The 27830-nt window shown below is 37.9% G+C and overlaps 1 protein-coding gene and 1 long non-coding RNA gene across 2 annotated transcripts; one reads left to right on the forward strand and one right to left on the reverse strand.

Annotated features, from left to right (window-relative positions):
• Window positions 1-14965: 14965 nt before the first annotated feature.
• On the reverse strand, window positions 14966-20516 carry LOC133300979 (uncharacterized). The gene is made up of 8 exons (XM_061500568.1): window positions 20337-20516; window positions 18962-20113; window positions 18497-18615; window positions 17242-17886; window positions 16472-16994; window positions 16246-16373; window positions 15344-15406; window positions 14966-15244 (listed from the first exon to the last, which is right to left on the reverse strand). The coding sequence occupies exons 2-8, from the start codon at window positions 20039-20041 to the stop codon at window positions 15127-15129; spliced, it is 2676 nt and encodes an 891-aa protein (XP_061356552.1). The 5' UTR covers window positions 20042-20113; window positions 20337-20516; the 3' UTR covers window positions 14966-15126.
• A 1320-nt stretch (window positions 20517-21836) lies between these two features.
• On the forward strand, window positions 21837-23741 carry LOC133300989 (uncharacterized). The gene is made up of 3 exons (XR_009750121.1): window positions 21837-21995; window positions 22383-22470; window positions 23329-23741. It is a non-coding gene; the product is annotated as an uncharacterized LOC133300989 (long non-coding RNA).
• Window positions 23742-27830: the final 4089 nt, after the last annotated feature.

Consider the following 27830-nt stretch of genomic DNA (forward strand, 5'->3'; position numbering starts at 1 on the left):
ATCCACATCATCTTTTTGCTTTCCTCAGTAGCGGCAATGTACTCAGCCTCAGTTGTCGATAGTGCAACACATTTTTGAAGTCTTGATTGCCAAAAGACAGCTCCTCCGACAAATCTCATCAAATATCCTGTAGTCGACTTCCTCGAGTCAGCGTCTCCCCCTAAATCAGAATCCGAGTAGCCTTGCAACTCGGCTTTGCCTTCTCCAAATCGGAGACATATGTCGGTTGTACCTCGGAGGTACTTGAAGATCCACTTCACTGCTTCCCAGTGCTCTTTGCCGGGGTTTGACAAATACCGGCTTACCAATTCCAACAGCATACGCCAAGTCGGGTCTAGTGCAAACCATTGCATACATCAAGCTTCCGACAGCGGATTGGTACGGGACCTTCATCATCTCATCTTTGTCTTCATCAGATCTCGGACATTGCTTCTGGTTTAGCTTTATGTGTCCGGCTAGGGGGGTGCTCACTGTTTTGGCTTTGTCCATGCTGAATCTCTTCAGAATCTTCTCAATATATTTCTCTTGACTCAGCCACAGTAGCTTCTTCTGTCTATCTCGGATAATCTTGATTCCGAGAATCTGCTTTGCAGGGCCGAGGTTCTTCATTGCGGAGGATGAGCTCAACGCCTTTTTCAGGACGGCTATCCTCGATTTGTCTTTCCCTACAATAAGCATGTCATCAACATATAACAACAAAATCAAAAAATCTCCGGCCTCATACCTCTTCACAAATATGCAGTGGTCAGCTTCTGTCTTTTCAAACTTATGATCAGTCATGAATGATTCAAACTTCTTGTACCACTGCCGAGGTGCTTGCTTCAAGCCATATAGGCTCTTCTTCAACCGACATACCAAGTCTTCTTGGTCTGGAGCTTGGAATCCTTCAGGTTGCTCCATATATATTTCTTCTTCTAAATCACCGTGAAGAAATGCCGTCTTCACATCCATTTGTTCTACCTCGAGGTCCATCGAAGTCTCCATGGCTAAAACGGTTCGGACCGAGGTCATTTTCACCACAGGAGAAAAAATCTCCTCAAAATCAACTCCTTTCTTCTGATTGCAGCCTTTCACTACAATCCGGGCTTTGTATCTCGGCTTTTGCTCGTTCTCTTCATTCTTAATCTTGTAGATCCATTTATTTTTCAGAGCTCGTCTTCCTTCTGGCAACTCGGTCAGCTCATAAGTCTGATTCTCGTGCAGAGACTTCATCTCGTTTTGCATTGCCTTTTTCCACTCTTCTTTCTCTGAGCTCGTTACAGCCTCATCATAACTTTGAGGCTCACCGTCTTCAGCAGCAACAGTGTATTCATCAAATGGGTATCTTGTAGAGGGTCTTCTTTCTCGAGTTGGATATCTCGGCTGTTCCTCAGCTTGAGAACCCGGTTCATCATTCTCATCCCGGATCTCATCATTAACTCGGACCTCAATGTCTTGGTCATCCTCAGCTAGTTGCTGGTCATCAATTTCTTCATTTTCATGATTTTCTCCCCTGCTTCAGCTCGGACAGGAGGGATGGGTTCTTCACGTCTGACAGTAACCCGGACTTTGGGCTTCGAGATGTCATGAATGTTCTCATCTTCATGAAAGATCACATCTCGGCTTCTCACTATCTTTTTATTGATTGGATCCCAAAGTTGGAACCCGAACTCACATCTCGGCGAACCAAGATAGATGCATTCTTTTGTCTTCGCATCAAGTTTTGCCCTTTCATCTTTAGGGATATGTACGAAAGCTCGGCATCCAAACACTTTCAGTTGATTATAGGCCGCTTTCCGACCTGTCCAGACTTCTTCTGGAATTTCTCCTTCAGGTGGCCGTGATGGTGAGAGGTTGATTAGGTCGACAGCAGTTTTGACAGCTTCTCCCCAGAATGATTTTGGCAATCCGGCATTGGACAACATACTTCGGACCCTCTCTTCAATAGTCCCGTTCATCCTCTCAACAAGTCCATTCAATTGTGGAGTCTTGGGGGGCGTCTTCTCAAGTTGAATCCCGGCCGCTCTGCAGTATGCATCAAATGGGCCGCAATACTCACTACCATTGTTAGATCAGACCACCTTCAATTTCTTGCCAGTCTCCCTTTCAACCATCGCATGAAATTCTTTAAAGGATTGGAGTACCTAGTTTTTAGACTTCAACAAATATACCCACACTTTGCGGGAATGGTCATCAATAAATGAAACAAAGTACTGAGCTCCTCTAAGGGATCTTTTCGACATGGAGCAGCCATCAGTATGGACGAGGTCAAGAATATACCTGCATCGTCTAGGTTGATCTGGTCTCACAAAAGAAACTCGGTGCTGCTTTCCAGCTAGGCAATGCGTGCAACTCTCCAACGCTTGGCCTTTCAACCCGGTCAGTAATCCTTTCTTGTTTAGGATCTGGAGCCCTTTCTCGCTCATGTGGCCGAGGCGCTTGTGCCATAGCTCCAAGCTAGGTTCATCTCGGACAGAATTAGCTTCTCCGCCATTGATCTTTCCTTGCATCACGTACAATGAGCCTTTTTTCTTACCTCGGGCCACGACCAAGTTTCTCTTGGCCAGCTTCCATCTAACACTACCGAAGTAGTTTACTAACCCGACATCGTCAAGTTTGCCTACCGAGATTGGGTTCAAACGCATGTCTGGAACATGCCTTACATCTTTCAACACAAGTCGGCATCCGACATCCGTGGTCAAAGTTACATCACCGATACCAACAATCTTGCTGGTCACTTGATTTCCCATCTTCACGAATCCAAAATCACCACTTCAGTAAGAGGAGAAAAAATCTTTGTGTGGAGTAACGTGGAAGGAGGCACCAGAGTCAACAATCCAGGTGCAGTTATCATATGCAACATTCAAATAATTATCCTCACCAAGGAGGAATATCTCGGCTCCGGGTTTGCAGCCACCGCAGTGGTGCTTTTGTCTTCCCTCTTCTTGGGAATAATCTGATCCGGCTTCACAGAGCCGTTCTTCTCATCATTCTGCAGGGTCCAGCAGTCTGGCTTCTTATGGCCTGTCTTTCCACATCAAAAGCACTTCAACTCATATTTCGGCTTTGACCGACCTCTGGACTTTCCTCTTCTGTCACGATCTCGACCCCGGCTTTTGCTTCTACCCCGGGAGTTGGATTTCCCTTTGTTTTCAGCAATGTTAGCCTCAGACGTGCTTGAAACACCTCGTTCTCTTCTCCTGACTTCTTCGCTCAAAAGACTGTCTGTCACGACATCCATCTTCCACTTTCCTTCTGGAGCTGAATTACTCAAAGTCACCACCAGAGTATCCCAGCTTTTTGGCAGCGAGCTCAACAGCAGCAAAGCCTGCATCTCATCATCAATTTTCATATCAGCTTTTGACAGTTGATTCACAATACCTTTATAGGTGTTGAGGTGTTCAATCATGCTCATGCCGTCCTTGTATTCAAGCTTCACAAGTCGGTGAACCAAGTATGCTTTATTCCTGGGAGTCTTCTTCTGAATCATGGACTCCAGCTTCGTCCACAACTCATACGCGTTCGTGAACTCGGACACGTGCTCAAAGAGGCTTTTATCAATATATTTCCTGATCGTGGCTACCGCCTTCTGACTCGGATCTCCCACTCCTTATCAGTTTTACCTGCCGGTCTCTCATCAAGGATAATGGGCTCATGCAAATCTTTGCAGTAGAGATGATCTTCTATCATCGGTCTCCAATATGTGAAATTGTCTGCGGTCAACTTGAACATGTCTCTATCATTAGTTATGCCACTGGTCTCCATCTCGTCTCCCTCAGAACCCGTCGAACTCGGGCTCTGATACTACTGTTGGGAAAAAATCGGTTCCCTCAAGCCGGCTCAGGGGCCTTTGCGGAAGTCAGTCAATGAGATCCTCGATCTTAGATCTCGGCAATACCTCGGCCTGAACTTCACCAGGTCGGGCAACGCAGCGAAAAAATCAAAATGGAAAAACAGGGGACAAGAGAGAGAGAAGAAGAACACAACCAGATTTAACGTGGAAAAATCTTCTTCAATGAAGAAGTAAAAATCCACGGGACCTAGTCCAGATACAAAATCCACTATGAAAATATTGGTTACAAATAATCAGAATCACCAATGTGGTGGTTAACTCAACCTCTCCAACATTGGTGATAATCAAACTACCCTAGAGATGTTTCACTCAAACTCTCTCTAGAGATCTCTCAAATGCAAAGCATAAAGCTTTGCTCAAACAATCAAATAATTATCTCTCAATTTTTTCTCTAATCTCTTAACCTAGCCTCCATCCACAACTAATGAATATATAAAGGAGGTGAGATCTAGAGTTAGGGTTTTTAAGAAATCCCTCAATGAGCTTGAGCTTAGCATTGAAGGAGGAAGCCCAACAAATATAACCACCGGAATAGAGAAGTATGTTATAAATATATTTTGTTAGCAACATGCCTTTGTCCATCTCCACGGCACAATATCGATTTTTACACTCTTGAATAGTAATGAGTTTAATATTTCTAAGAGCCAACGAAGAATAAACTGGTGAATGAGATTGAGGTTATATAAAATTTTAATAAGTACTAGTGTCAAATCCATTTACATCTTTGACTTTTAGAACAGGTGACGATGAGTTTTATTCGAGACTTTTCCCGATGTGCATAGGCCATATGGCCAACCCTCCAAATAACATTACTTCATCTCCGCTAAAATTTTAACAATATTGTTTTACACTATATCTTCTAAACTTGATGATCATACATTACGATAGTGCAATGGCAGACCCAGAATATTTTTTTTATGTCTGCACACTTAGGGACAGGGGTTCGGAGGCAGCCTCGATTTTTTTTTTAAAGATCATGATTTAATTTTTGCTTCCACTTCAAAAGTAAAGCTTTGGCGAATAAACCAAAATTTTAAAGAAATAGATAATGATACTTAATAAAAAATAAACACCACAAAAGATATTTGTAAAATATAGTATAATTGTAGGGTTAATCAATCAAAAACCATCTCTGTTTATGTCTATTTGATTCAAAGTTGGCCACTTTTGCTTCACAAAAAAATGTGAAAAATCCCGTGCGATTCTCCTTCACTTAATGAAGATAGAATTTCAGGAATCGTTGATGTCTATTAAGATTTAGAACTAATAAGATTTATGCTTAAAAAAAAGGGACAAAGCAACGAGCTAAAGTTTAAGTTTTTAATTGTAGGGGTTGATTGGGTTGAGCCTATCTTTAACTTTTTCCTTTCAATCTATTTTTTTTTTAGTAAATACTCTTTTTGGTCCATAACAAAAAATACGGTCCTAACTTTAGTCCCTTACAAAAAATAATTAGTTGGTTGGTTCTTATGAAATTTAAAGTGGAACCATTTTAGTCTTTTTGAGGGACTAATGTGGATCTTTTTTGAATTTGTCAGGGACCACGATTTCAACTAAATGGCTTCACTTTGAATTTATTAGGGACCTCGAGATTAATTTTTTGTTTTTATAAGTGACTAAAGTGAGATCATATTTTTTTGTTAGGATCAAAAAGGATATTTACTTCTTTTTTTATTTTTTACTTGACCACCCACCCATGAAATTTTTTTTCTCTAACTTTATGTCTGCAATTGCAGACACTTGCAACCAAGCAAGTCAGTCGTTGCGATAGTGTATGTAGTTTTCAAGATGTTTCTGCCCTGTAGACGAATCAATATGTTTCTTTCTGTCGTTGGAAAAACCTTCCATTTCATAAGAGATAATTGCTATTCAAATTCAAAGAAAGACAACTATTTAGTAGGAGTAAGAATGGGGAAAAAAAAAATATATAGGTTGAAGAAATGGACATGAGGGATGCCATGCCATCTGTAACGCCCGGCCGCTTCAAGAATCAATGACTATCCCCACATACTAACATGAGACTTTTCAGTGTGCTTTTTTTCCTCACTCGCACACTTCCTGGGAAAACTTCCCAAGAGGTCACCCATCCTAGAATTGCTCCAAGTCAAGCACGCTTAACTATGGAGTTCTTCCGTTCCGGGCTACCGAAAAGAAGATGCATCTTGTTAGCATAGGTAGTACCAATTAATTCTTATAAGCTATCCCAAACTGTGCAGTCTTATACCTGCACAGCCTTTGGAATTCCTCTCTTTCGGGTGTCGATTCGATTCATTCATGCATGTAACACCCTGCTGGAAGCCTGTCAGGAGCCGCTCCTTGTCCATGCCTCTTTGCACCGGCGATCACTCCTCGCCCTCGTCAGCGCTCTTGATGTTACATGCCCACCAGCGTCCGCCTGGTTCGTCCTCGAACCACACCGTATTGGATGAGAGGCCCTGCTCTGATACCACTTGTAACGCCCGGCCGCTTCAAGAATCAACGACTATCCCCACATACTAACCCGAGAGAGACTTTTCATCGTGCTTTTTCCTCACTTGCACACTTCCCGAGAAAACTTTCCAGGAGGTCACCCATCCCAGAATTGCTCCAAGTCAAGCACGCTTAACTATGGAGTTCTTCCGTTCCGAGCTACCGAAAAGCAGATGCATCTTGTTTTTCGGTAGCCCGGATCGGAAGAATTCCACAGTTAAACGTGCTTGAATTGGAGCAATTCTGGAATGGGTGACCTCTTGGGAAGTTTTCCCGGGAAGTGTGCGAGTGAGGAAAAAGCACACTGAAAAGTCTTGTGTTAGTGTGTGGGGATAGTCATTGATTCTTGAAGCGGTCGGGCGTTACAAGTGGTATCAGAGCAGAGCCTCTCATCCAGTACGGTGTGGTTCGAGGACGAACCAGGTGGAAGCTGGTGGGCATGTAACATCCCGAGCGCTGACGAGGGCGGGGAGTGATCGCCGGTGCAAAGAGGCACGGACAAGGAGCGGCTCCTGACAGGCTTCCAGCGGGGGGTTACATGCATGAATGAATCGAATCGACACCCGAAAGAGAGGGATTCCAAAGGTTGTGCAGGTATAAGACTGCATAGTTTGTAATAGCTTATAAGAATTAATTGGTACTACCTATGCTAACAAGATGCATCTGCTTTTCGGTAGCCCGGATCGGAAGAACTCCACAGTTAAGCGTGCTTGAATTGGAGCAATTCTAGGATGGGTGACCTCCCGGGAAGTTTTCCCGGGAAGTGTGCGAGTGAGAAAAAAGCACACTAAAAAGTCTCGTGTTAGTATGTGGGGATAGTCATTGATTCTTGAAGCGGTCGGGCGTTACACCATCAAATGTATATGTTGAAATAACATGCCACTTATACTACATTATTTCCCCCCATTAAACCCTACCAAGCACTATTAAAATTGCACATCATTATTCATAATCATTTAAATTGGTGCAAATTTGTACCCAAAAATAAAAATTGGTGCAAATCATGTTCATCTTCAAAGCAAGCAATAGGCTAAATTCCCAGTGATTCGATCACCTGTGGCAGGCAACATATTCAGATAATTTGGAAGGCAGATGAAAGATGTGGGAAATGGAAGTCCTATGCTCTCTCTCTCTCTCTCTCTTTGGTAACAAGGGAGGGCTAAGCCCAAAACAAAACAAAACAAAACAGAAAACAACAAATTAAAAGAAACAAGACCAAGAAAAAATTATCTCAAAGTGAAATCTCTAAGTCTGGAGACCACTGCTGCATCAGCCTGTAAGAGCAAAGCAAGAGTTAAAGGCGATCTGACGAAGTGCCAAGCATCATCCAATTCCGAGTGATCCAAGAGGTAATTAGCCAACCAGTCTACACAGCAGTTCGCTTCATGGAAGGTATGCACTAGAAAAATATGCCAGTCACGCTCCAACCATTCCTGTATCCGAGTCAGCAAATGCGACTCACAGGCATCATCACCAGGCTTGGTGAGCAAGGAAACAATCGTTTCCGCATCACATTCAACAATCAGACTTTTCCACCCCATATTCCAGGCAAATTCCAAACCTCTCAACCCCTCCCCCCAAAGTTCTGCTTGTACCACTGAACATCATCCTACTCTGTAGGAGAAACCACCTAGCCAACTTCCTTGTGAGTCTCACAATAGACCACCACAAGTCGCAGTACCTCAATTTTCTCTGGCAGCACCATTTGTATTAAGTTTCACCACATCAACTTCTGGTGGCTGCCAACGGATTTCCCTGCTCAAGACGTTTCCCCTCACAATCTTTCGATTAACCAATTGTAAAGTATTATGGATCTCCATAGCTTTGCCTCCTACTGTCCGCACAGAATTGAAATTCCCCTAAGATTTTGGGTTTCATGGAAAATATGGGTTTTGATGGAGCTTGAGGCCATGGAAGTTTGAAGTAAGCTTTCTCCTTCATTTTTGGGTATATTGTGGTAAGGAATCACCTCTCTTTTCTTGTTTCCATGATATTTTAATAATTCTAGGTTTTGTGATAAATAGTGCACGAAAATGTGAGGATTTTATGGATTGTGATGGTTGTTTGTGGTATATTAATGTTGTAGAGTTGATCCCAACGTTGTTTTGAGCGATTTCCACGGATTGGAATTCACATTCGCTTGAGTTGGAGATTTGTGAATTTTTCACATTGAGGTAAGTCATGATATGGATAGTTAGAGAGTGATTTGGATATAGTTTCCTTTGTTAAATATGCTTAGGATTGCTTATTGATGAAAGACAAAAAAAGAAATTACTGTTCAACTCACTATAGAAAATCATGGTTTTTGGCTATACGTCAATTTCGTAAATTTAATTATATAAGTAGTTGGAGGGTGATTTGTAGGTGAGTCCCTTTGTTAAATGTAACACCCCGTGTATACCCGATTTGTTAACATGTCATTGTATTAAGCCACGCTTAATTAAATATGCGATAAATCTTTTTCTTTTCAATTATGACGTCATTAAACTTAGCCAAATTGATTACTTAATCATTTTATAAAAACATCGCATGTATGTAAATTGCAAAAGACAGCTAACTGAAATACATCAACAGATAAATAAGTGAGTATCTAAGTCACGGATCTACAACACGTAGTCCGGACAATATCCTGATACATTAATACAACTGAAAACTAAAAACATAAAGTCAAGTCAATGTGGCATGGACAATCCCCATGCTCACCAAATAGCAACATAATCAACAGAGTCTCAGCTCAAAGATCCATAACATGAAACTAATAACCTATCCAGCATCCAAACATAAACAACATAAGCAGAAATATCAGCTAAGCTCCTAGAGGTCTCAACCCCTGGGTTACCTGAACCTGAAATAAGCGCCCTAAACATGGGGTGAGATCTCTAAACAGAAATCTCAGTAAGACAAGGGGTCCTCAAGGATCTTCCACCCCAAGCTCACTTACATGTGCAATATAAGTTCTAAAAACAGTTAAATAGTATAAGTTCTAAAACAGTGCAATGCAGCAGATAATCATGTCATGTGTGTTATAACTAATCTACTGGCCAGAGGAATGCAGGAATACGTCTATTACCCACACTAGTGCAAGACGCCACTTACACTCACCCACAGTGTCACTGCCTTGTATGACACCACATACTCGGGCTTACCGTCTAAGTGGAACAACACATACATATTTATAAGCAATTGCACATAAAGCTCAACAGCATTTTCAATTATCAAAGCATGTAAACACATCGTGCATATAAACCATCCCCCCATGGGGTATGGTGGAACCACACAATGGCTAAACCGAGGACACAAAAGCTTACCTTACAAGCTAGATATCCAAGCCAAGAGTCCAAGCAATCTCAAAGCCCAAACACAACAGAATCACAATCTGTTTTGGACCAACATCATATCAATATTCAAACATACAAGCATATGACATAAAGACAACGTCTTTCCTTTACGTTTCATGTCTTTAGGCTTCTCACAAAGCCACAAGCCCTTAATCACTTTGATTCTAACTTAGATTAATTATTACAGAAGTCCTACTTCATCAATCTAGGGTCCACAAACCCAAAATGACATTCTGTATGAACAACACCTTTACTGTCCTCGAAAACCCAGAATATCCGGATATATGTTGGGGACATATCCGGATATCCCATCATATCTGGATATTTCGCGACAGAATGCAAATTCTGCATTTCGCAAAGATATCCATCAAATGTTCAACTTTTACCAATTACATACGTTTAAGACTCCATTTTTAGGCACATATAGGTTCATATACAGGTTAGTTACTTGTTTAACTCCTTAAACATGCCAAGACTCAACTTTTAACATATAAAACTCATGATCAAGGTTGGTGAAGCTTACCCAAGGTTCAAACTATGAAAAGGAATGCTCTTGGAGCTCACCACCAAGTCCCCACAGTTCTGACTTACAAGGAAACGAAAATGACACACCAAAGGTTGGTTCTTTGCATCAAAGATGGCTCCTTGAAGCTCCAAGTGCCATCACTAAGGTTCCCACCACTCAACAACAAAGCCAGCACCAAAAACCTTCCCAAAAAGTGGCTGAGCACTCAGTAAAAGACAACCTCACACTCTCACAGCCCACCCTACCAAGTGTTTGCAAGATAAAGAGGAAGAATCAAGAGAAGGAATGAGTTTTTGCTTGAATTTTCAAGAGGAACAAGGAAGGTGACAAGGTGGAGGCACCACACTTCAGAAACTTCACGTAGAAAATCTGAGCATGCGTAGGGTTATGTGCCTAAAGTTGTATATATAGTGTTTTAAGTCTTAAACACACAATATAAGCACTAATAGCTACGCTTAGCATTTTAATCCCAAACTTAGAATTCTGAACCTACTCATTTTTCTAAGATTTATCATATTTTTATTTTATTTTTCGCAACACCTTTTCGGTACGCGCTTTTCCATAGCCAATATCAGTTCTGGCACCAGTTCTCATTATTTTGACCTGAAACTTGAAATCACAGTCCTATATATTATTCTAGGAATATTCATGCACTTATTATAATTTTTCGGAATACTTCATCGGTACGCATTTATACCGAGGAGCAGAACCAGTATCTGCACTTTTCGTCAGAAAAACGACTTTCAGCAGTATAATACTTACCAATATTATTTAAGCCTTCTCATTATTATAAAGGTCAATTATGAAATTATTTTCTAATTTCGCACAATTACTTAATTAATTTCCTTAATTAACGGTGTGAGTTCTTACATTAAACATGCTTGGGATTGGTTCCCGTAAAAGGAAAAATTATGAAATCGCCATTTAGAACACTTTGATAAATTGGACTCAAAATCAAGTGTATGTGTCTTGTATCTGTAGTATTGAAAATTGAATGTGATAGATTAGTTATGTACTAATTGTCTTCACATCTTGGAACTAGGCTGTGACCTTGTGAGAGATCGTGATTGTGACTCTGTGGATACGAGATTTGTTGGAGGACAGTGCTTGACAGGTAAGCTTTTGGTCCTTGGGGTTAATCCCCCGTTTGTTCCACCAGACTCCGAGAGAGGATGGTTCTTTGATATGGTATGTTGAAAATGATTTATTATATGTTGCATGTATGTGTATGTATGATTGTGTGCTACACAAGACGGTGTTTCCTTATGTGAGGCATAAGACACTGTTTTATTATGTATAGTATGAGACGGTATTTCCTCATACGGTATGTTGCAAGACGGTGTTTCCTTGCGTAATGCATACTTGTTATATTCTCTGGCCAGTAGGATTTATATTTGCACACAACATTGTCATACATATTCTGATGGATGCATGGATATTTTATGTACTGTGATTATACCGAAAGTGAGCTTAGGGGTGGAGGAGCCCTCCAAGGGTCCCTAGCTTACTGAGATAATTTCTATTATCTCACCCCACATTACGGGGAATTCCATTTCAGGTACAAGAGTTGATTATGCTGAGGCATCGCGTGGCAAGAGGCCAGAGAAGAGATACTATCTAACATGATAGTATGATTTGATTGATATGTTGATATGTTTTTGGCATGATTTTATTTTGGATATGTATCTATATGCCATATCATTATTTTGAGAGCATAGGGGATGTCTATGCCATGCTGCTAGTCTATATATGTTGTAGTGATGCATGCTCAGGTTTATGTTACTTATTTAATTGCATCTCTTTTGTTTATTTGATGTAATTATTTAAGTAACATTATGGACATTATTTTGAGACAGTATGATTATGAGATAGCCTAAGCCATGGATAGCTAGGCATTATGTTTATCTATGTTGTGTTAGGCTTGATGTGTATTTGACATGCTAATCAGGTGAATTTTTTTTCATGGGTAAAATATCCTAGAGGTCCGAAATACAAACGAAATGTCGTCCATTTCATTTTGGGCCAATGATGTGTAAAAATTTTAATACGTAAGGAAAAAGTTAACCACGAGCTTCCACATTTAATAAGTTAACCAAAGCCAATGAATGTCCCTACCAACTATTCGTTGGCAATTCATATTCATAACCAGCCAATCTTCCAAAGAAGCGGAGAAGAAGTCTACCCCCCATGCAGAGGGCCAAAGATCTTTCCAGAATTGCTTCCCGAGAGAGCAGTCAAGTAAAGCATGCAATAGTGTTTCATTCTCCATCCCACAAATAGGACAAAGTGGATTGCCATCATCCCACTCCGCCGTTATTACCTTCGTCGGAATACGATCATGCACCACCTTCCACATGAATAACTTGATTCTTTGCGTCCCCTTCCACATCCAAATTTTTTCCTCTACCCTCAAAGATGCAATCTCTCTGTCCGCTGTAAAAGATTGATACAAACTTTTAACCGAAACCTAAGAACCACCTTCTAATAGCTAGAATTTCCTATCCAAACCATCACCCGCTTGTGGAGGAAGAATGCTCTGGATGCTCTGAACAACCTCTTCAGGAAGAACATCTCTCAACAAGCTCAACTACCAATTGCCATTTCCATTAAAATATATCTACAGGAATTGAGCAAAAGGTAAGTTGAATAAGAGATGGTAATCCTCCTACCCAACAGTCCAATCAAAAGAAAATAGATCTCTCATCTCCTATTTCTCACACTAGCTTGTCCGCCAATTCACGTCACACCATACATAAAGCTGTCCAAAACCTTGAACAACCCACCTTTACCGGGAAAGGGTCGTTATCACTAACCAACCCACCATACTTACCCCTTAGCACTTCAGCGCAAAGACTTTCCTTGTCATTCTGTAGTCTCCATGTCACTTTTGCAAAAAAAGCAAAATTCATCTCCACCAGTCTTTTGATTCTCAGTCCTTTGCTGTCTTTTGGGAGTGTCAGTGTATTCTAGCCAATGGTGTGCCACCGCCGCTTACCCTCTTTGTCACCCCAAATGAACTTTCGTTGAATCCGGTCAATTTCTTCACAATCCGTGAGTGGAATTTGACCATGTTGCATATGGAAGAAAGGAATAGATGAAATAACAGATTGTGCAAGAGTGATACGACCAGCTTGTGAAAGGCATTGCTCTTGCCAACTAGCAAGCTTATCTCGGATTCTATCAATAATGGCCACATAATTATGCTTTGTTGCACGACCATGAATTATCCAAGCACCTAGAAAGCACCCCACACTTCGAACTCTCTTGAAGCCACTCTTCTCTGAAATATTTATTGTCAATTCCTCTAGGGTATTCTTGGAGAAAAAAAATGCTGGTTTTCTGAACACTTAACTTCTACCCAGATATTTCTTCAAAAAGACCGAGACACTATGAGATTGACGAGTAAGGGGCGTTTGGTAGAAGAAATTTTTTTATTTATCTGGGAACAATAGATTACTGGAATATAATAGGAAATATATTTTGCTGGAATGTTACTAAAAAGTTATTTGGTATGGCCAAATTTTCTCGAAATTTTGTTGTTTATTTTACTGAGTGTGTGTTTGGTTGATTATGAAATATTAGTGAGAATGTAAAGTTATTTTACGAAAATAACCCTACTTTTACTTTTTAATATTATATTATATTCAACGTTAAACATTTAATATTTATTATCGTAATCATTTGACGATAAATAGTAAACGAAGTCCATTTGCTACCAAAAAGTAGGGTTATCATTGTCCACAACATTTTGGTCCTTTTTTTACTTCCCGGGCAAACCACTATTCCAACTTTTGGATGGAGATATTTAGTATCACTTTTCATACATGAACTGCAAAAACTGGGCAACGTTGTTTCTCAGAAAAGTGTAGTGTAATATTTTTGCTACCAAACGTGGTCTTCCAATTCTCCATACCCAGCTTTTCAATGAACCCAAAAAGAATCTTGGTACCAAACACCCCCGTAATGTTTCACAATCTGTTCCTTTTTTCTTGTCTCACATGAAACTTTATGCACTATGAGATTGCATTTAGACATGTAAAATTCCAACAAAACTTTTTGAACTATCTACATGTAGTTCTAATGGCTCAACCATTAATGTTATTGAGAGAGGTTATACTTACTACCTCTTGTTACCAAACCTTAACCGTTGATTTCCGTCAATCTAACGGTTATAATTTATTGGGTCACAATTATTAATTAATTGTTAATTCTCAATAAATTATAACCGTTAGATTGATTGAAATCAACTGTTAAGATTTAATAGTAAGAGATAGTAAAATAAAAAAGGTGGTAAATATAATCTCCCTCAATGTTATTTAGAATTTCTAATTTTTAAAGAACTAACGTATGGAAATACTTTCATAAATTCATTAAACAGTCTTCTGGATTCATTTTGTGTTTTTTCATCCCCTTTCTGGAAGTGATGAAAATTATTGTTGGCATGATTTTTTTTTCCGGGCCTCAAGCAACATATTCCACTGGTCACAAACCACATGTTGTTTCAATGTATGTGTGCGTTTCAAATCCTTGCGATATAAACATTAGAAGGAAAAAAGGTTAAATTTAAAACTATCAAATGTACAATGAAGTCTGTCAAACGAATTTCTCCTAAAAATAATCATATACTTGAAAGTATATGTGAAAAGGAGAAAGTCATGTACAACATTTTCCACTGGTCACAAATCAAATGTTGTTGGCATATTTGTGTGTGCGTGCCTTTTTTTTTTTCTTCTTCTAAAATCGTTGTAATATAAAGAAACATCAGCAGGAAAAAAAGGTTAGATTTGAAACTATTAAATGTACAATAATTGTTCAACGAATTTCTCCTAAAAAAATCATATACTTGAAAAGTATATGTGAAAAGGAGAAATTCATGTACAATGTTAAATTGTTGTCTTAGCAGTTCACTAAACAGGACTAAGGATAGTCCTTAGGAGTAAGATTCTGTCTACCAAGACAGGCTAACCATCAACATATACTCGAACAACATCTACTATTTTAGCTCGACATATTGGACATTTCCCACTATTCCATTGCAACTCATTGGCACACTTGAGACACGCACACATGTGTCCACACCTATAAGAAAATTGGTGACAACATGAGTACTACTCTGCTCCGAAAATGGAAATAAATAATTTCTAACAAACGTTCTTTCATTCAGGAGCAAATAAATACCTGTATAAAACTGTGTCTACTTTCATCTCATAGCAAATGCAGCAGTTGCCTTTCTTCGGAGCCCTGTTATGGGACTTCTTTTCTTCTTTTTTAACTGTAATAGTGTTTTATGCAAAACATTGCGTGACTAATGTTATTGAGAGGTAGACAGGAAAGGATAGTGAGCTTAAAATAATAATAATAATAATAATTGGGAGCTTAATCTTCAAGAAATATTCAGCTTCGACACAGGTAATGTTGTTTGAAAAAAACTAAGGATAGGACAGCAAGTGAATAAAGTAAGTTCATAATTAGTATGGTATGCATTTAAAGGCTTTTTCTTGGGTTAGAAGTGACCCAAGGGGGAGATTTGTATAATAAAAATTTGGGAAAAAGAAGTATCATTTAAAAGGACACAAATTGTGTCCTTTAGATGATTTACATAAAGTATGATCGGTCATACTTTGTGTAAATCTGAAAAGTTGTTTTTTTTTTCTCTCCTCAGTGAGGTGTAAAGTGAAAAAAAAAAGTAACTTTTCAGAATTACACAGAATATGACCGGTCATACTCTGTGTAAGTCACTAAAAGTACACAACTTGTGTCCTTTTAAATGACGCACACTAAACCCTAAAAATTTATTTGATTTTCCTTTTGGTTGATGCGAAATCTTCTTTTCTGAACTTGTAGACTGATTGAATTTCAACCAACATAGCTGCCATGTTATAAATTAAACTTATGCATAGAGGGGTAAGAAGTTTATTTATTTAATCAAGAATATCAATCTTGTTAATATGGCACCTCTTTTCCACTGTTCAGGAATTTGAGCATGAAATTTTTAATTATGCATTGGCAATTTTGAGGTATGACAGTCACATTGGCATATAGTTAAAATGGTATAAAATGAGCACAGACCTGTGTGAAGCTCTTGGTTCGTGGATTGTTGTAATTGCATCTGCATATCGATGCAGCTCTTTATTGATTTCCTTAGCTCAGACATCTCATGATAAAGTTGATCCATATGCCCTCTCAAATCATATATGAGTTCCATTTCCTGTAAGCACAGCAATATTGTGTTTAGTTTAATAAGAGATTTAAGAACCTTGTGCTCAGATATCTCACAAAAAGGTAAAATACTAAACTAAAACTCACAATTGAATGATGATTGGTGGAAGAAGAGTATCGCCTGCTATCCTGATGATATAAAGACTGAGATTGATAAGGTTGTGGGGATGTAGATGGAGCTCTATCAAAATCATCACGGGCTTCAATGCCTCTGTAACTCCATGATGAGGATTGATTAGAATAATCACCAACTTCGTGATATAATGATTGATTAGAATAATCACCAACTTCATGATATGAACCACTTATCAAGCTCTCCCTCTCCTGCTCCTCTACCTTCTCTTCTTCTTCTTCTTCTTCTTCTTCTTCCTCCTCATTTCTCCTCTCCTCCTCTTCCTCTTCTCCCTCTAACTCTTCTCCTTTCTCTCTTCCATCTTCTTGAGGAGTGCTTCTAGAATGCAAGTGTTCTTGTAAAAATGCTATCAACCCTTGGTTGTCTTCATCATCGTCTTGATCGCTGACTAAATGTGTTTGTGTTCCCCTATGAGTTTCCATCAATCTATCCATTGTTTCCCGGAAGTCACTAGAAAGGAAAGTTGACACTGTTCTTCTGTAAACACAATTCACTTATATTCAGATCAGTAAAGTATATATAGAAACATTTTCTTGAGTTTAGTTACCAATTCACAATGTAATAATTATCTTATAATTTGACTTATTTTTTGCTCTAAATAATAATAATTCCTTGTTCAGTTATTCATCCAGTCATTTATGCATTTGAACTGTGTTGTAGTTGACATTCATGGGAATACATACACAAAGAAGAAAGTGAAAAAACTTAACAGATAAGTCTATACCTTTCAAGAAGCTTCCGTATATCCTCTTTTTGAGAACCAGTGTCTTGCATCTCTCTATACCATGCTTGTCTGCGCTCTTCCCAATAGCTCCTAGGACGAGAAATTTCACTGATCCAGTCATAACTAGTATGATCATAATTCTGGTCAATGACCTCTATCTCATCATAATTGCTTTCAGCATAGTTACTAGTTTCAGCATAATGCTGGTTACTTTCCTCTTCCTCTTCTATTGTCCCATCATAACTTCTTTCAGCCATAGCATACTGTTGGTTGCTCGTCTCTACCTTATCTGCCATCTCATTTAGATTTGAATCAGTCAGGGTTGTTGTTGCCTCAGCTGTTTCTTGCGAGTTATCATGTTGAGCCTTAAAACATGTTTCTTGGAACGTGGCATTTGAATTTAGATGAGCCTCTTCTCTTTTATGATCCACACTAGTCTGAGATACTGACTTTTGTGTGGATTCTGTAGTGTGATTAGCAGTGCCTTGAGCAGTTTGGCTGCTTGTGTCTTTGCTGAGTTGATTAGCAGTGGGAGAGTTATCCATTTTGGTGCTGTTGTTTACTTTCTCCTTATGAGGACTTCTTGGGTCAGATGCTTCTGCCTGGACTGTAGTTCTAGGTTCAACTCCAGTGCTAAATCTTGTCCTGAATTTTATGCAAGCATTTATCATTTAAAATACTACACGATAACTTAAATTATGATGAATCTTGCTGTGTTGTGCTATGTAAACCTAGACTTAGGTGCCCACAAGTGTTTCCTACTCATGCATCCTTACACTTCTTCTTGGCCTTAGATACAAGGATGATAACCACTGATGAGTTAAAGGGTCAAATGCTTATATAAAATAGCAGAAGTTATTTATGCATCAGTTTTATATCCTAATAGCATTTATAGATAAGAAATGGTGCATATAAAAAATGCAACCAACTGCTTGCATCTTGTATACCTTGGCCGCATGGTGCACTTAATGAATATTCTTGAAAAAAATAAGCAGTTATAAAAGGAAATGGTTGATTCAACTCTGCATTTATACTCTTTTCTCAGTTCTCATTAGATTCCTACCCAAATTCCACTTATGTAATTTTTATCAGACAAATAGACAGTTCACGAGTATAAACAGACAGTAATTCTCTTCAATGCATTTTTCCACTACCTTGAAATGTCATAACTTTCTATAACAAAAGAGTTCATTAAAGTGTTGTATCAATCCCGAAAGAAATAAGAATGTTGACATTTGCTTTGAAACGATCAAACCTTAGTTGCATAATTGCAGATCCCTGTGGTTGTCTGTTCACTTCAGATGCTGTTGACTTTTGGCGGGATTGATCATTAGCTGCCACGCCACGTTGTAATAATCTAAGCCGAAGCAAAGACTGCATTCATGCATAGCGTGACACAGAGAAAATGAGTTGGAATGAAAACTTCAATGAAAAATTCAAGGCATAACATACCAAAAAAATCAAATCCACTCCCTACTAAACCGGACTAGGAGTGTAGGGTTAAAACCACTCCTAGTTAAGCCCATCTAGCGAGTGTGAAGTGGAGGTAATCCTTGCATGCAGCCTTACCTTGCATAATTGCAAAGAGACTGTTTCTTGAATTTGAAACCATGACCTTTCAGTCATGAAAGAACAGTTTTACCACCACTCACCGTGGCGATCAAGGATTAACAGATCATAACAAAACAAAAAAGAAGAAACACCCCTTTGTTTTTTCTACCTGAATGCGACCTCTTTGTGAGAACTTGGAAACTGCTCTACGCTCTTCCAGGTTCTTGAGCTCACCATGGCGATCTCGCTGCAACTGCATAAGCAAATCATTGAATGCACGGCGCCCTCTAATTCTTGGGTAACAAGTAACCTGAGGAAAAGCTCTTTGCTCTAAATGTTCTGGTGTGAAACCACCACAGTCACGGTCTCTACAAGGAGAACCTGTGACGCTGCTACCAGACCCTTCATGTTCATTATCATCACCAAAGCATGGTGGTGGACTCAGAGCTTGATTTGTAGCAGTGAGCTTCTTTATGATATCTGCAACGCTTACCCTATCACTCTCTGAAGAAGACCACCTCCCTCTTGGCGAAACCGAATGATCACTCTGTCCTGATTCCCAATCAGGGAATGATTCTTCATTCCCTGAAGGTCCATCGAAACATTCCACAGCTTCTGATCCTCTGCATTGCTCTTCAACATTAGAGACTGGGGTGTTTGGTTTGGAGCCATTGGATTGGTTGATGTTAAGCCTCTTTTCCCATATCTGAACAAGGGAAGAAGCACCAAGATTTGAGATTTCTGATGAGCATTCATCAGAGGTAAAACTACTTGTCCTTGCAAACATCATGTTGTTGTTGTTGTTGTCAATGGCTAACAACTCAGGCTCATTCTCCAATGGTGACACCATCTCTCGAGCTTGTCTTGCAGACCATCGATCAAGAAGCCGCGAGTGTCTTGGACTGATCAATGAAGCCAACGAAGATTCATCTTTGTTGTTGTTGTTGTCGTCATTGTTTCTTGCGAAACGAAGCCTCTCAAGGTGGTGGTTGTTGTTCTTGGCAGCCTTTGAAACCCAAGAACCATCGTTGTTCATCTGATTCTGGTTGCTGTTCTCGTTTGTTGCAGAATCAGAAGACATGGACATGCACGTGTTGATATGGTCCATGACGAAGTTCTTGATGTTTCTTTGTAAAGCGGCATGCGTGGCTTTAACGTTGCTTTCCCTGCATCCATCACGGTGATTACGGTCCCTCAGAACACAACCAAAGGGAGAAGAAGAAGCGATTTCAACTTGGGACGACGCCATTTTTTTGGTTTTCTTCTCTTGTTCTTCTTAAAACTTCACGATGGTGTGTGTAAACCTGAAAGCAGAGAAACCCTTTTCAGGGTAGCGAGTGGAGAGATTGAAGACATTACAATCTCACGAAACTCTTCAACATAGCAAACACATAGAAAAAGAAAAAGGAAAAAGGGAAAAAAAGAAAAACAGAACAACAACAACATAAAACAGAGGTGGAGAAGATGAAGGAGAAACAATCGTTTTTTACACGAAAACAAAGGAGATGTTTATGGAGAATAAATGGTAAAACAATTGTCATTACCTCATTCCCGTTTTCTTTGCCTATATTTAGAGCTCTTGCGTAACCGATATGAACTGACACAGAAAAAAAAAAAAAAAAGGTAAGTGTTTCTTTTCCTTATATCTTTTAACGTTGTTTCCTTTTCCGTTTGGTTTTGGTTTAAATTGGTAGAGAGGGGTGTGTGTAGCTAAAAATGGAAGAAGCGTCGTTGGTGTTGATTTTTGTAAGGTTCTGAGAAGGGTGGAAATGAGTGGTGATATAAATATATAAGAGTGTGTCTGTGTCTGTGTGTGAGTGTGAGTGTGAGAGATAGGAGTGAGGGAGACGTTGGGTTTGAGCCGTTGAGATTGTGGGGTGGGGTAGTAAAGTACATGGACCTAAAGAAAAAAAGGAAAATACACCTAAGAGAGCGTCTTTGTATATATTCATTGCCTCCTTTATCATTTACGTTGACTGAGGCTTATTTATTCTCATGGCTCTCTACACGCAACTTTGTTTTCTCATCTTCTCCACCTTTCGTTCCTTCATTTTGAGATCAATTTTTAATGCTCTGCTTCGTGTATATTGCATCACCTTAAAATATAACATATAATTAAGTGGTAGTGAAAATTTTGCCAAGAAAATAGTATATGCAACTTAGTGATAAGAGTTTAAAAATATAAAAACTATTGCACCAATATATATATATATTTATATAGGTCAGAATCATTTTACACCCGTGTAAGTTACACACTCAATTTTGTCCATTGATTTCACTTATATCAAAGGGCTCTAATTTTTTGGTAATGTGAGCTATTGGATACAAGTGGATCAATGATCAAGATTGAGTGTAAAATTTCTAACTCTTACACCGGTGTAAGAATATCCTATATATATATATATATATATATAGGGGCAAAATATTTTCTTACACCAGTGTAATAGTTAGAGGACTTACACTCAATCTTGAGCATTGATCGAATTGTATCCAATGGCTCAAATTACTAAAAAATTGGAGCCCTTAGATATTGATGGGATCAACGATTAAGATTGAGAGTGTAACTTACATTAGTATAAAATGATCCTAACCCATATATATATATATATATATATATATATATATATATATATATATATATAGAAAAAATATTTCTACAACCACTTTAGATAAGGTTATATACAACTACCCAAAAACTACGTCGTTTTGATTAATGAAGAGTGTTTTTGTAATTTTAGATGAATTGATGAAGGGTGTTTCTATAATGACCCTCACATTTAATTATGGATTTAAGATTGAAGAATAATTATAAAGAAAAAGAAATAAAGTCACATTTGGTGAAAAAGGAGTTAAAATGACAGTTAAGGGGTAAAAATACGGATAAATTAAGTTACCCAAAAAGTGAAAGTAAAGTTAGTAATATGACTAGAAAAATATTTCAGTCCAGTGGGTAACGTTTGGTAATGAATGGAGGTGTATAGATAGATAAGTTTATACCCGCTGGTATAGGAAACTCGCTTAAGTAACTCAAGGGAGTTACTATTCCTCATTTTCTTCAATTCTGCGGACGAACGACATCGAGAGAGAGAAGATAATGGTTTTGATTCAAAATCTTCCAAGGATCATATCTCGAGCTAGAGTTAACGAAATTCATCCATTCCAAAACCAAAGTTGAAGTGTGCAACCTGAGGAACAGATCTACGGTAAGAAAACTCTGTTTTGATTGAGTTTTTGTTGTAGATCTGGATTTATAGTTTTGGAAGAATAGTGAATAGTAACTTGGATGAATAATGAATTGTAACTTGCTATACATACTGAATTTGTATATGCTCCTTTGGAAGAAATGATAGAGAATTGAATTTGATCGGTGAAAGTAAGAAAAAATTTAAGATGCCGTATTTTTGAATAGTACCGTATACGTGAATAATGACGTATACGTGAATAGTACTGTAGAGATGAGTAGTACCGTATGTATGAATAGTGAAAAAAATAATTTGATAAGTAAAAGATGAAATCAATAAATGGTATGTCTAGTAAACTACTTGGCTTTGAACCATTTTATTGATATTTGTGTGGATTCCCTATTCTAGGTTCGCCTAAGAATCTTGTCGAGGATCCTACATCAGATGAGGCTTGGTAACTCGGTTGTTGGGTAGGCCATCTATACAGCTTTGAGAGGTAAGCTCTATGTTTATGGGATTTGCTCCTACTTTGTGTTCCGCCAAAGTGTACGGACTGTGGTCAGGTTGTATGATATGTATGAGATATATGATATAGATGCATTCATATAGAACTATATGATGATGTGATGTGATATGTTTAATTTGATATGTTTTGATGTCTTTACTTTGATATGTTTTCATGTGTTTACTTTGATATGTTTTGATGTGATTTCTGTAATGATCTCTGGCCATTGATTCTATATGCATTGATGTCCGCTTGGGGTCCTCCCTTGGAACTGACTGTGTATATATCCATTATATGTTGAGTTTCACTTGGGGTTCTCCCTTGGGAACATGTGCACTGATTTTCACTTGGGGTCCTCCCTTGGGATTGACTGTGTACACCTCTGTTATGTGATGATCTCTGGCCATTGATCCTATGTGCACTGATGTCTGCTTGGGGTCATCCCTCGGGACTGATGGTGTACACCTCTGATATGTTCTGGTTCCGCTTGGGGTCCTCCCTTGGGAACACGTACGTTGATTTCCGCTTGGGGTCATCCCTTGGAAATTACTGCGTATTTCTCTGATAAGTTATGTTTTGTTCTGATGTGATTATTGTGATGATTTTGTATATGATATTTGTTACGTGCGTTGATTTCCGTTTGGGGTTATCCCTTGGGAATTACTGCGTACGTCTCTGATAAGATATGTGTATATGCTTTGTTCAGCTATGATATTTGCTTATATGATGTTTTGTATATTATATATATGATTGTCATGCAGGAAGTGAGCCCAGGGTATGGAGAGTTTTTCATAAACCTAGAGCTTACTAGAGATTCGCCTCTAACCCCGTTTGAGGATATGATTTCAGGAACACAGTTAATTGAAGAGCCCTCATGGGACAAGGACACTACCCGTGGCTAGAGGTACTAGTATGAGGATATAGAGTTCTGGGTGGCCAGACGCTACTATTTATTATAGATGTTATTTTTGGAGAATATGTACTGTTGTATAGTGTTCTATTCATTTTGAGATCATGATGTTTGATCCATTATACAATATATGCTCCGTATATGTTTTGTACATGTGTTCCTATTTGATGCATGTACATTTGTGTATTCAGATATATGCATGTGCTGAAATATGTATGTTGTTAGACATAGTGGCATGGAGCGAGTTATACATGCACCCATGGATGGGTATATAGTCCTTTATAGGTATCTGGTATTTCTGAAATTATATATGGTATAAACTGTTTATCAGGAACCTTTGAGAGTGGGATTGACAAATCCCCAGTTGTCCAATTTACAGAGGTTACTCTGCCCGATTTTCGTCTTCGTCAAATACGAATTAAATTAGGAGAAGTATGCAATGTGAGATATCATGTGAATTAAAATTAATGAAAAAGGAAAAAAAAGTTAGCTTGTATTTTCGAAAGTTAAGTCTTCCGTTGTTTCTGTTTGTATCATATGTATGTTAATTGAACCGGCTCGAGACGGGGATGTTACAGTTTCCGTAATTTTGTTTATCTTTTTATCATATGCATTTTACTGAAACACCCTTCATTAATTTACCTAAAATTTCAGAAACACCCTTCATTAATCAAAACGAAGTAGTTTTTAGGATAGCTGTAGATAACCTTATCTAAAGTGGCTGTAGAAATATTTACCCCTATATATATATATATATATATATATATATATATATATATATATATATATATATATATATATATATATATATATAGGGAGGAGTTATATTTATAATCCAAATAGTTTACAAAATCTTACAACTATATCTTAACCGTTGATTTCTGTCAATCAACGGTTATCATTTATTGTGAATTAATAATTAATTAATAAATTTAATTTGCAAAAATCTAAACCGTTGATTGACGAAAATCAACGGTTAGGATATGGTTGTAAGTATAACATTCCCCTTATATATATATATAGGAAAAAATAGTTCTACGTCACTTTAGATAAGGTTATCTACAGCTATCCCAAAAACTACGTCGTTTTGATTAATGAAGGGTGTTTCTGTAATTTTAGGTGAATTAATGGAGGATGTTTCTGTAAAATATATATGATAAAAAAATAAACAAAATTACGGAAACACTCTTTATTAATTCACCTAAAATTACAGAAATACCATTCATTAATCAAAACGACGTAGTTTTTGGGGTAGCTGTAGATAACCTTATCTAAAGTGGCTGTAGAAATATTTATCCATATATGTATATATATATATATATAAACTATTAATGTACAATCACTTAATTAGGTGAGCCTCTACATTGTTAATTTCTCATCATTCAAATTTAATGCACTGTTGTGTGTAGGGGTGCTAAACAAACCAGGGGCCTTTGACTCGGCTAGTGAAGGCCTGAGCTTACATGTCTAAAATTGGTTGTTGGCATTAGGCTTGAACTAGTATAAAAGCTCGTTTAATAAAAAGGCCTCAGGCTCTAATTCAAAAGCTCGGCCTTAGAGCCTTTCAAGCTGATCTAGTATATTATTTTTTATTTATATTTTATATTTTTTATACTATTTGTAATAGCCTGTTCTTTCTCCTCAATACATTTCATCTCATTTTATTGGCTAAACAGACTTTTTGAATGATTTTGTTCTATATTATACTGTTAGGATATACATTGAATTTATGAATATTTATTAAATTTATAATGTTGTTTATTGTATATTTTGTTTGGATAAATTTTTGTTGTTTTATTTTTTTTAACAGGCTAAATCAGGATTTTATTTTTTGTAAATAAGTCAGGCTACAAGCCGATAATTATATTTATAACAGGTAATAGGATCGGTCAAGCTGACACATTTAAACACAGACTTAGCCTTTTAAGACCAAAGCTCGGCTCGGCTCGACCCGTTAACACCCCTAGTTGTGAGTAGGACGTCTTAGAGAAATATATTATAAAATATAAAAATTATTAATGTATTTTAAATCTTTGGGTTGAATTGATTCTTTATACATATAATGTTTTATCGAAGAAAAAAATGTGTGTCATTTTAGTGAACACAAACTTAGGTCATTTAAGAAAGAGATAGACACACAGAGGTAAGATCCACACATCTTTTTTCCCAATGGAACCCACATCTTTTTGTATCTATATCTCTTAGAAGGATTTAAGTCTGTGTCCCTTAAAAGGACATACTTTTCCTTTTATCTAATCTATTGCAAATGAGTTGTGTAGATGTGAGTTTTGATATGAATATTACAATTAACCTAAACATTACACATAAATACAAAATTTTCAAGACAAACACAATCAGCTCATTTTACTAAAGTCTATATGTTTTCTACATTAATACGATTCATTTATTGTGCGAGTTGACAAGATACAATACAAATAACGTATGTATTAAATGTTGCTTTTATCAATTAACAATAATAACCAAACAATTACACAAAACGAGTTGTACAACCAGCTAGTAAAAAATATGATTAACCACAAGAAAACGTGGGTCAATTTTGTGGTTGCGTGACAAGGTCTTATGAACATCCCGAGCGCTGACGAGGGCGGGGAGTGATCGTCGGTGCAAAAAAGCACGGACAAGGAGCGGCTCCTGACAGGCTTCCAACAGGCGTTACATGCATGAATGAATCAAATCGACACCCGAAAGAGAGGGATTTCAAAGACTGTGTAGGTGTGAGACTGCACAGTTTGGGATAGCTTATAAAAATTAATTGATACTACCTATACTAACAAGATGCATCTACTTTTTGGTAGCTTGGAACGGAAGAACTCCATAGTTAAGTGTGCTTGACTTGGAGCAATTCTGGGATCGGTGACCTCCTGGGAAGTTTTCTCAAGCAGTGTGCGAGTGAGGAAAAAACACACTGAAATTTTTTTCCCAGGAAGTGTGCGAGTGAGGAAAAAGCACACTGAAAAGTCTCGTGTTAGTATGTGGGGATAATCATTGATTCTTGAAGCGGCCGAACGTTACAAGTGGTATCAGAGCAGGCCTCTATTCCAGTACGGTGTGGTTCGAGGACGAACCAGGCAGAAGCTGGTGGGCATGTAACATCCCGAGTGCTGACGAGGGCAGGGAGTGATCGTCGGTGCAAAGAGGTACGGACAAGGAGCGACTCCTGACAGGCTTCCAGCAGGGGTTACATGGATGAATGAATCGAATCGACTTCCGAAAGAGAGAGATTCCAAAGACCGTGCAAGTGTGAGACTGCATAGTTTGGGATAGCTTATAAGAATTAATTGGTACTACCTATACTAACAAGATGCATCTACTTTTCGGTAGCCTGGAACGGAAGAACTCCATAGTTAAGCGTGCTTGACTTGGAGCAATTCTTGAATGGGTGACCTCCTAGGAAGTTTTCCCAGGAAGTGTGCGAGTGAGGAAAAAGCACACTGAAAAGTTTTCCCATGAAGTGTGCGAGTGAGGAAAAAGCATACTGAAAAGTCTCGTATTAGTATGTGGGGATAATCATTAATTCTTGGAACTGCAGACGTTACATCATAAAGAGAGTCAACAACAATATACTAAATTGTTTTGCATAATTTATTAACTTTATGCAGTGAATTTTACTTATTTAGATATGGTATGAGGTCTAGGGTAAGTATATGTATATACCTTAAGATTTAGCTTCGATTAATTAATATTTATTGTATAGGAGAATACAAACTCGACTACAAAGTACAATGATGAATACTAAGAAATGCAATACAACACAAATTTTTGCATATCATTTTTTGCCAATACAAAAACGATGAGGATGTAAATGTAGGTCGACGCACAACATAGTATGAATTTTTCATGCCATTTTTTTTTTTGCCAATATAAATACAACGTGAATGTGAATAAGGGTCAACTAGAAGATAAAAATCTTGTATCGTGTTAGCAGGTTGTGTATTAAATTATCACCCCTGCCCTACACACATATTCATTATTCATTATCAATTTTAGTTTTAATAATTTTTCCCTAATTGAGTTTAGTATCACCTTAATTAATACTTCAGTAGTTAAAATATTAAATTCTATAATTTTTTTTATTTTATAAAATGGCTTATAAACAGATAAAATAAAATAAAAATGTTGCCTTTTTAGTCAACTATTTATTTTTTAACTTTTTTTCCTCTTAAACATGATTGATAATTACCAATTTTTCTACAAAACTTTTCCTTCCAAATAATATCCGTGACCCTCTAATAATAGTTGCAGTAAGCCTTGGAAACCTAACCAACGTTGTTTTTTTTTTTCATCAATTCATTAATTATTTGACTACTGATTTGATTCGAGTTGAGCCGGATTGTGAATCTTCCTATTAAATCTTTTTAACATTCGAACTTAAGATAATTTTTTTATATTTTAAAAAGAGTATTACATTATTCATATAAAT

The sequence above is a fragment of the Gastrolobium bilobum genome, unplaced genomic scaffold, assembly GCF_033153095.1.
Source record: "Gastrolobium bilobum isolate Gb01-03AN ecotype WA unplaced genomic scaffold, APGP_CSIRO_Gbil_v1 utg5059, whole genome shotgun sequence".
In the NCBI taxonomy this organism is placed as follows: domain Eukaryota; kingdom Viridiplantae; phylum Streptophyta; class Magnoliopsida; order Fabales; family Fabaceae; genus Gastrolobium; species Gastrolobium bilobum.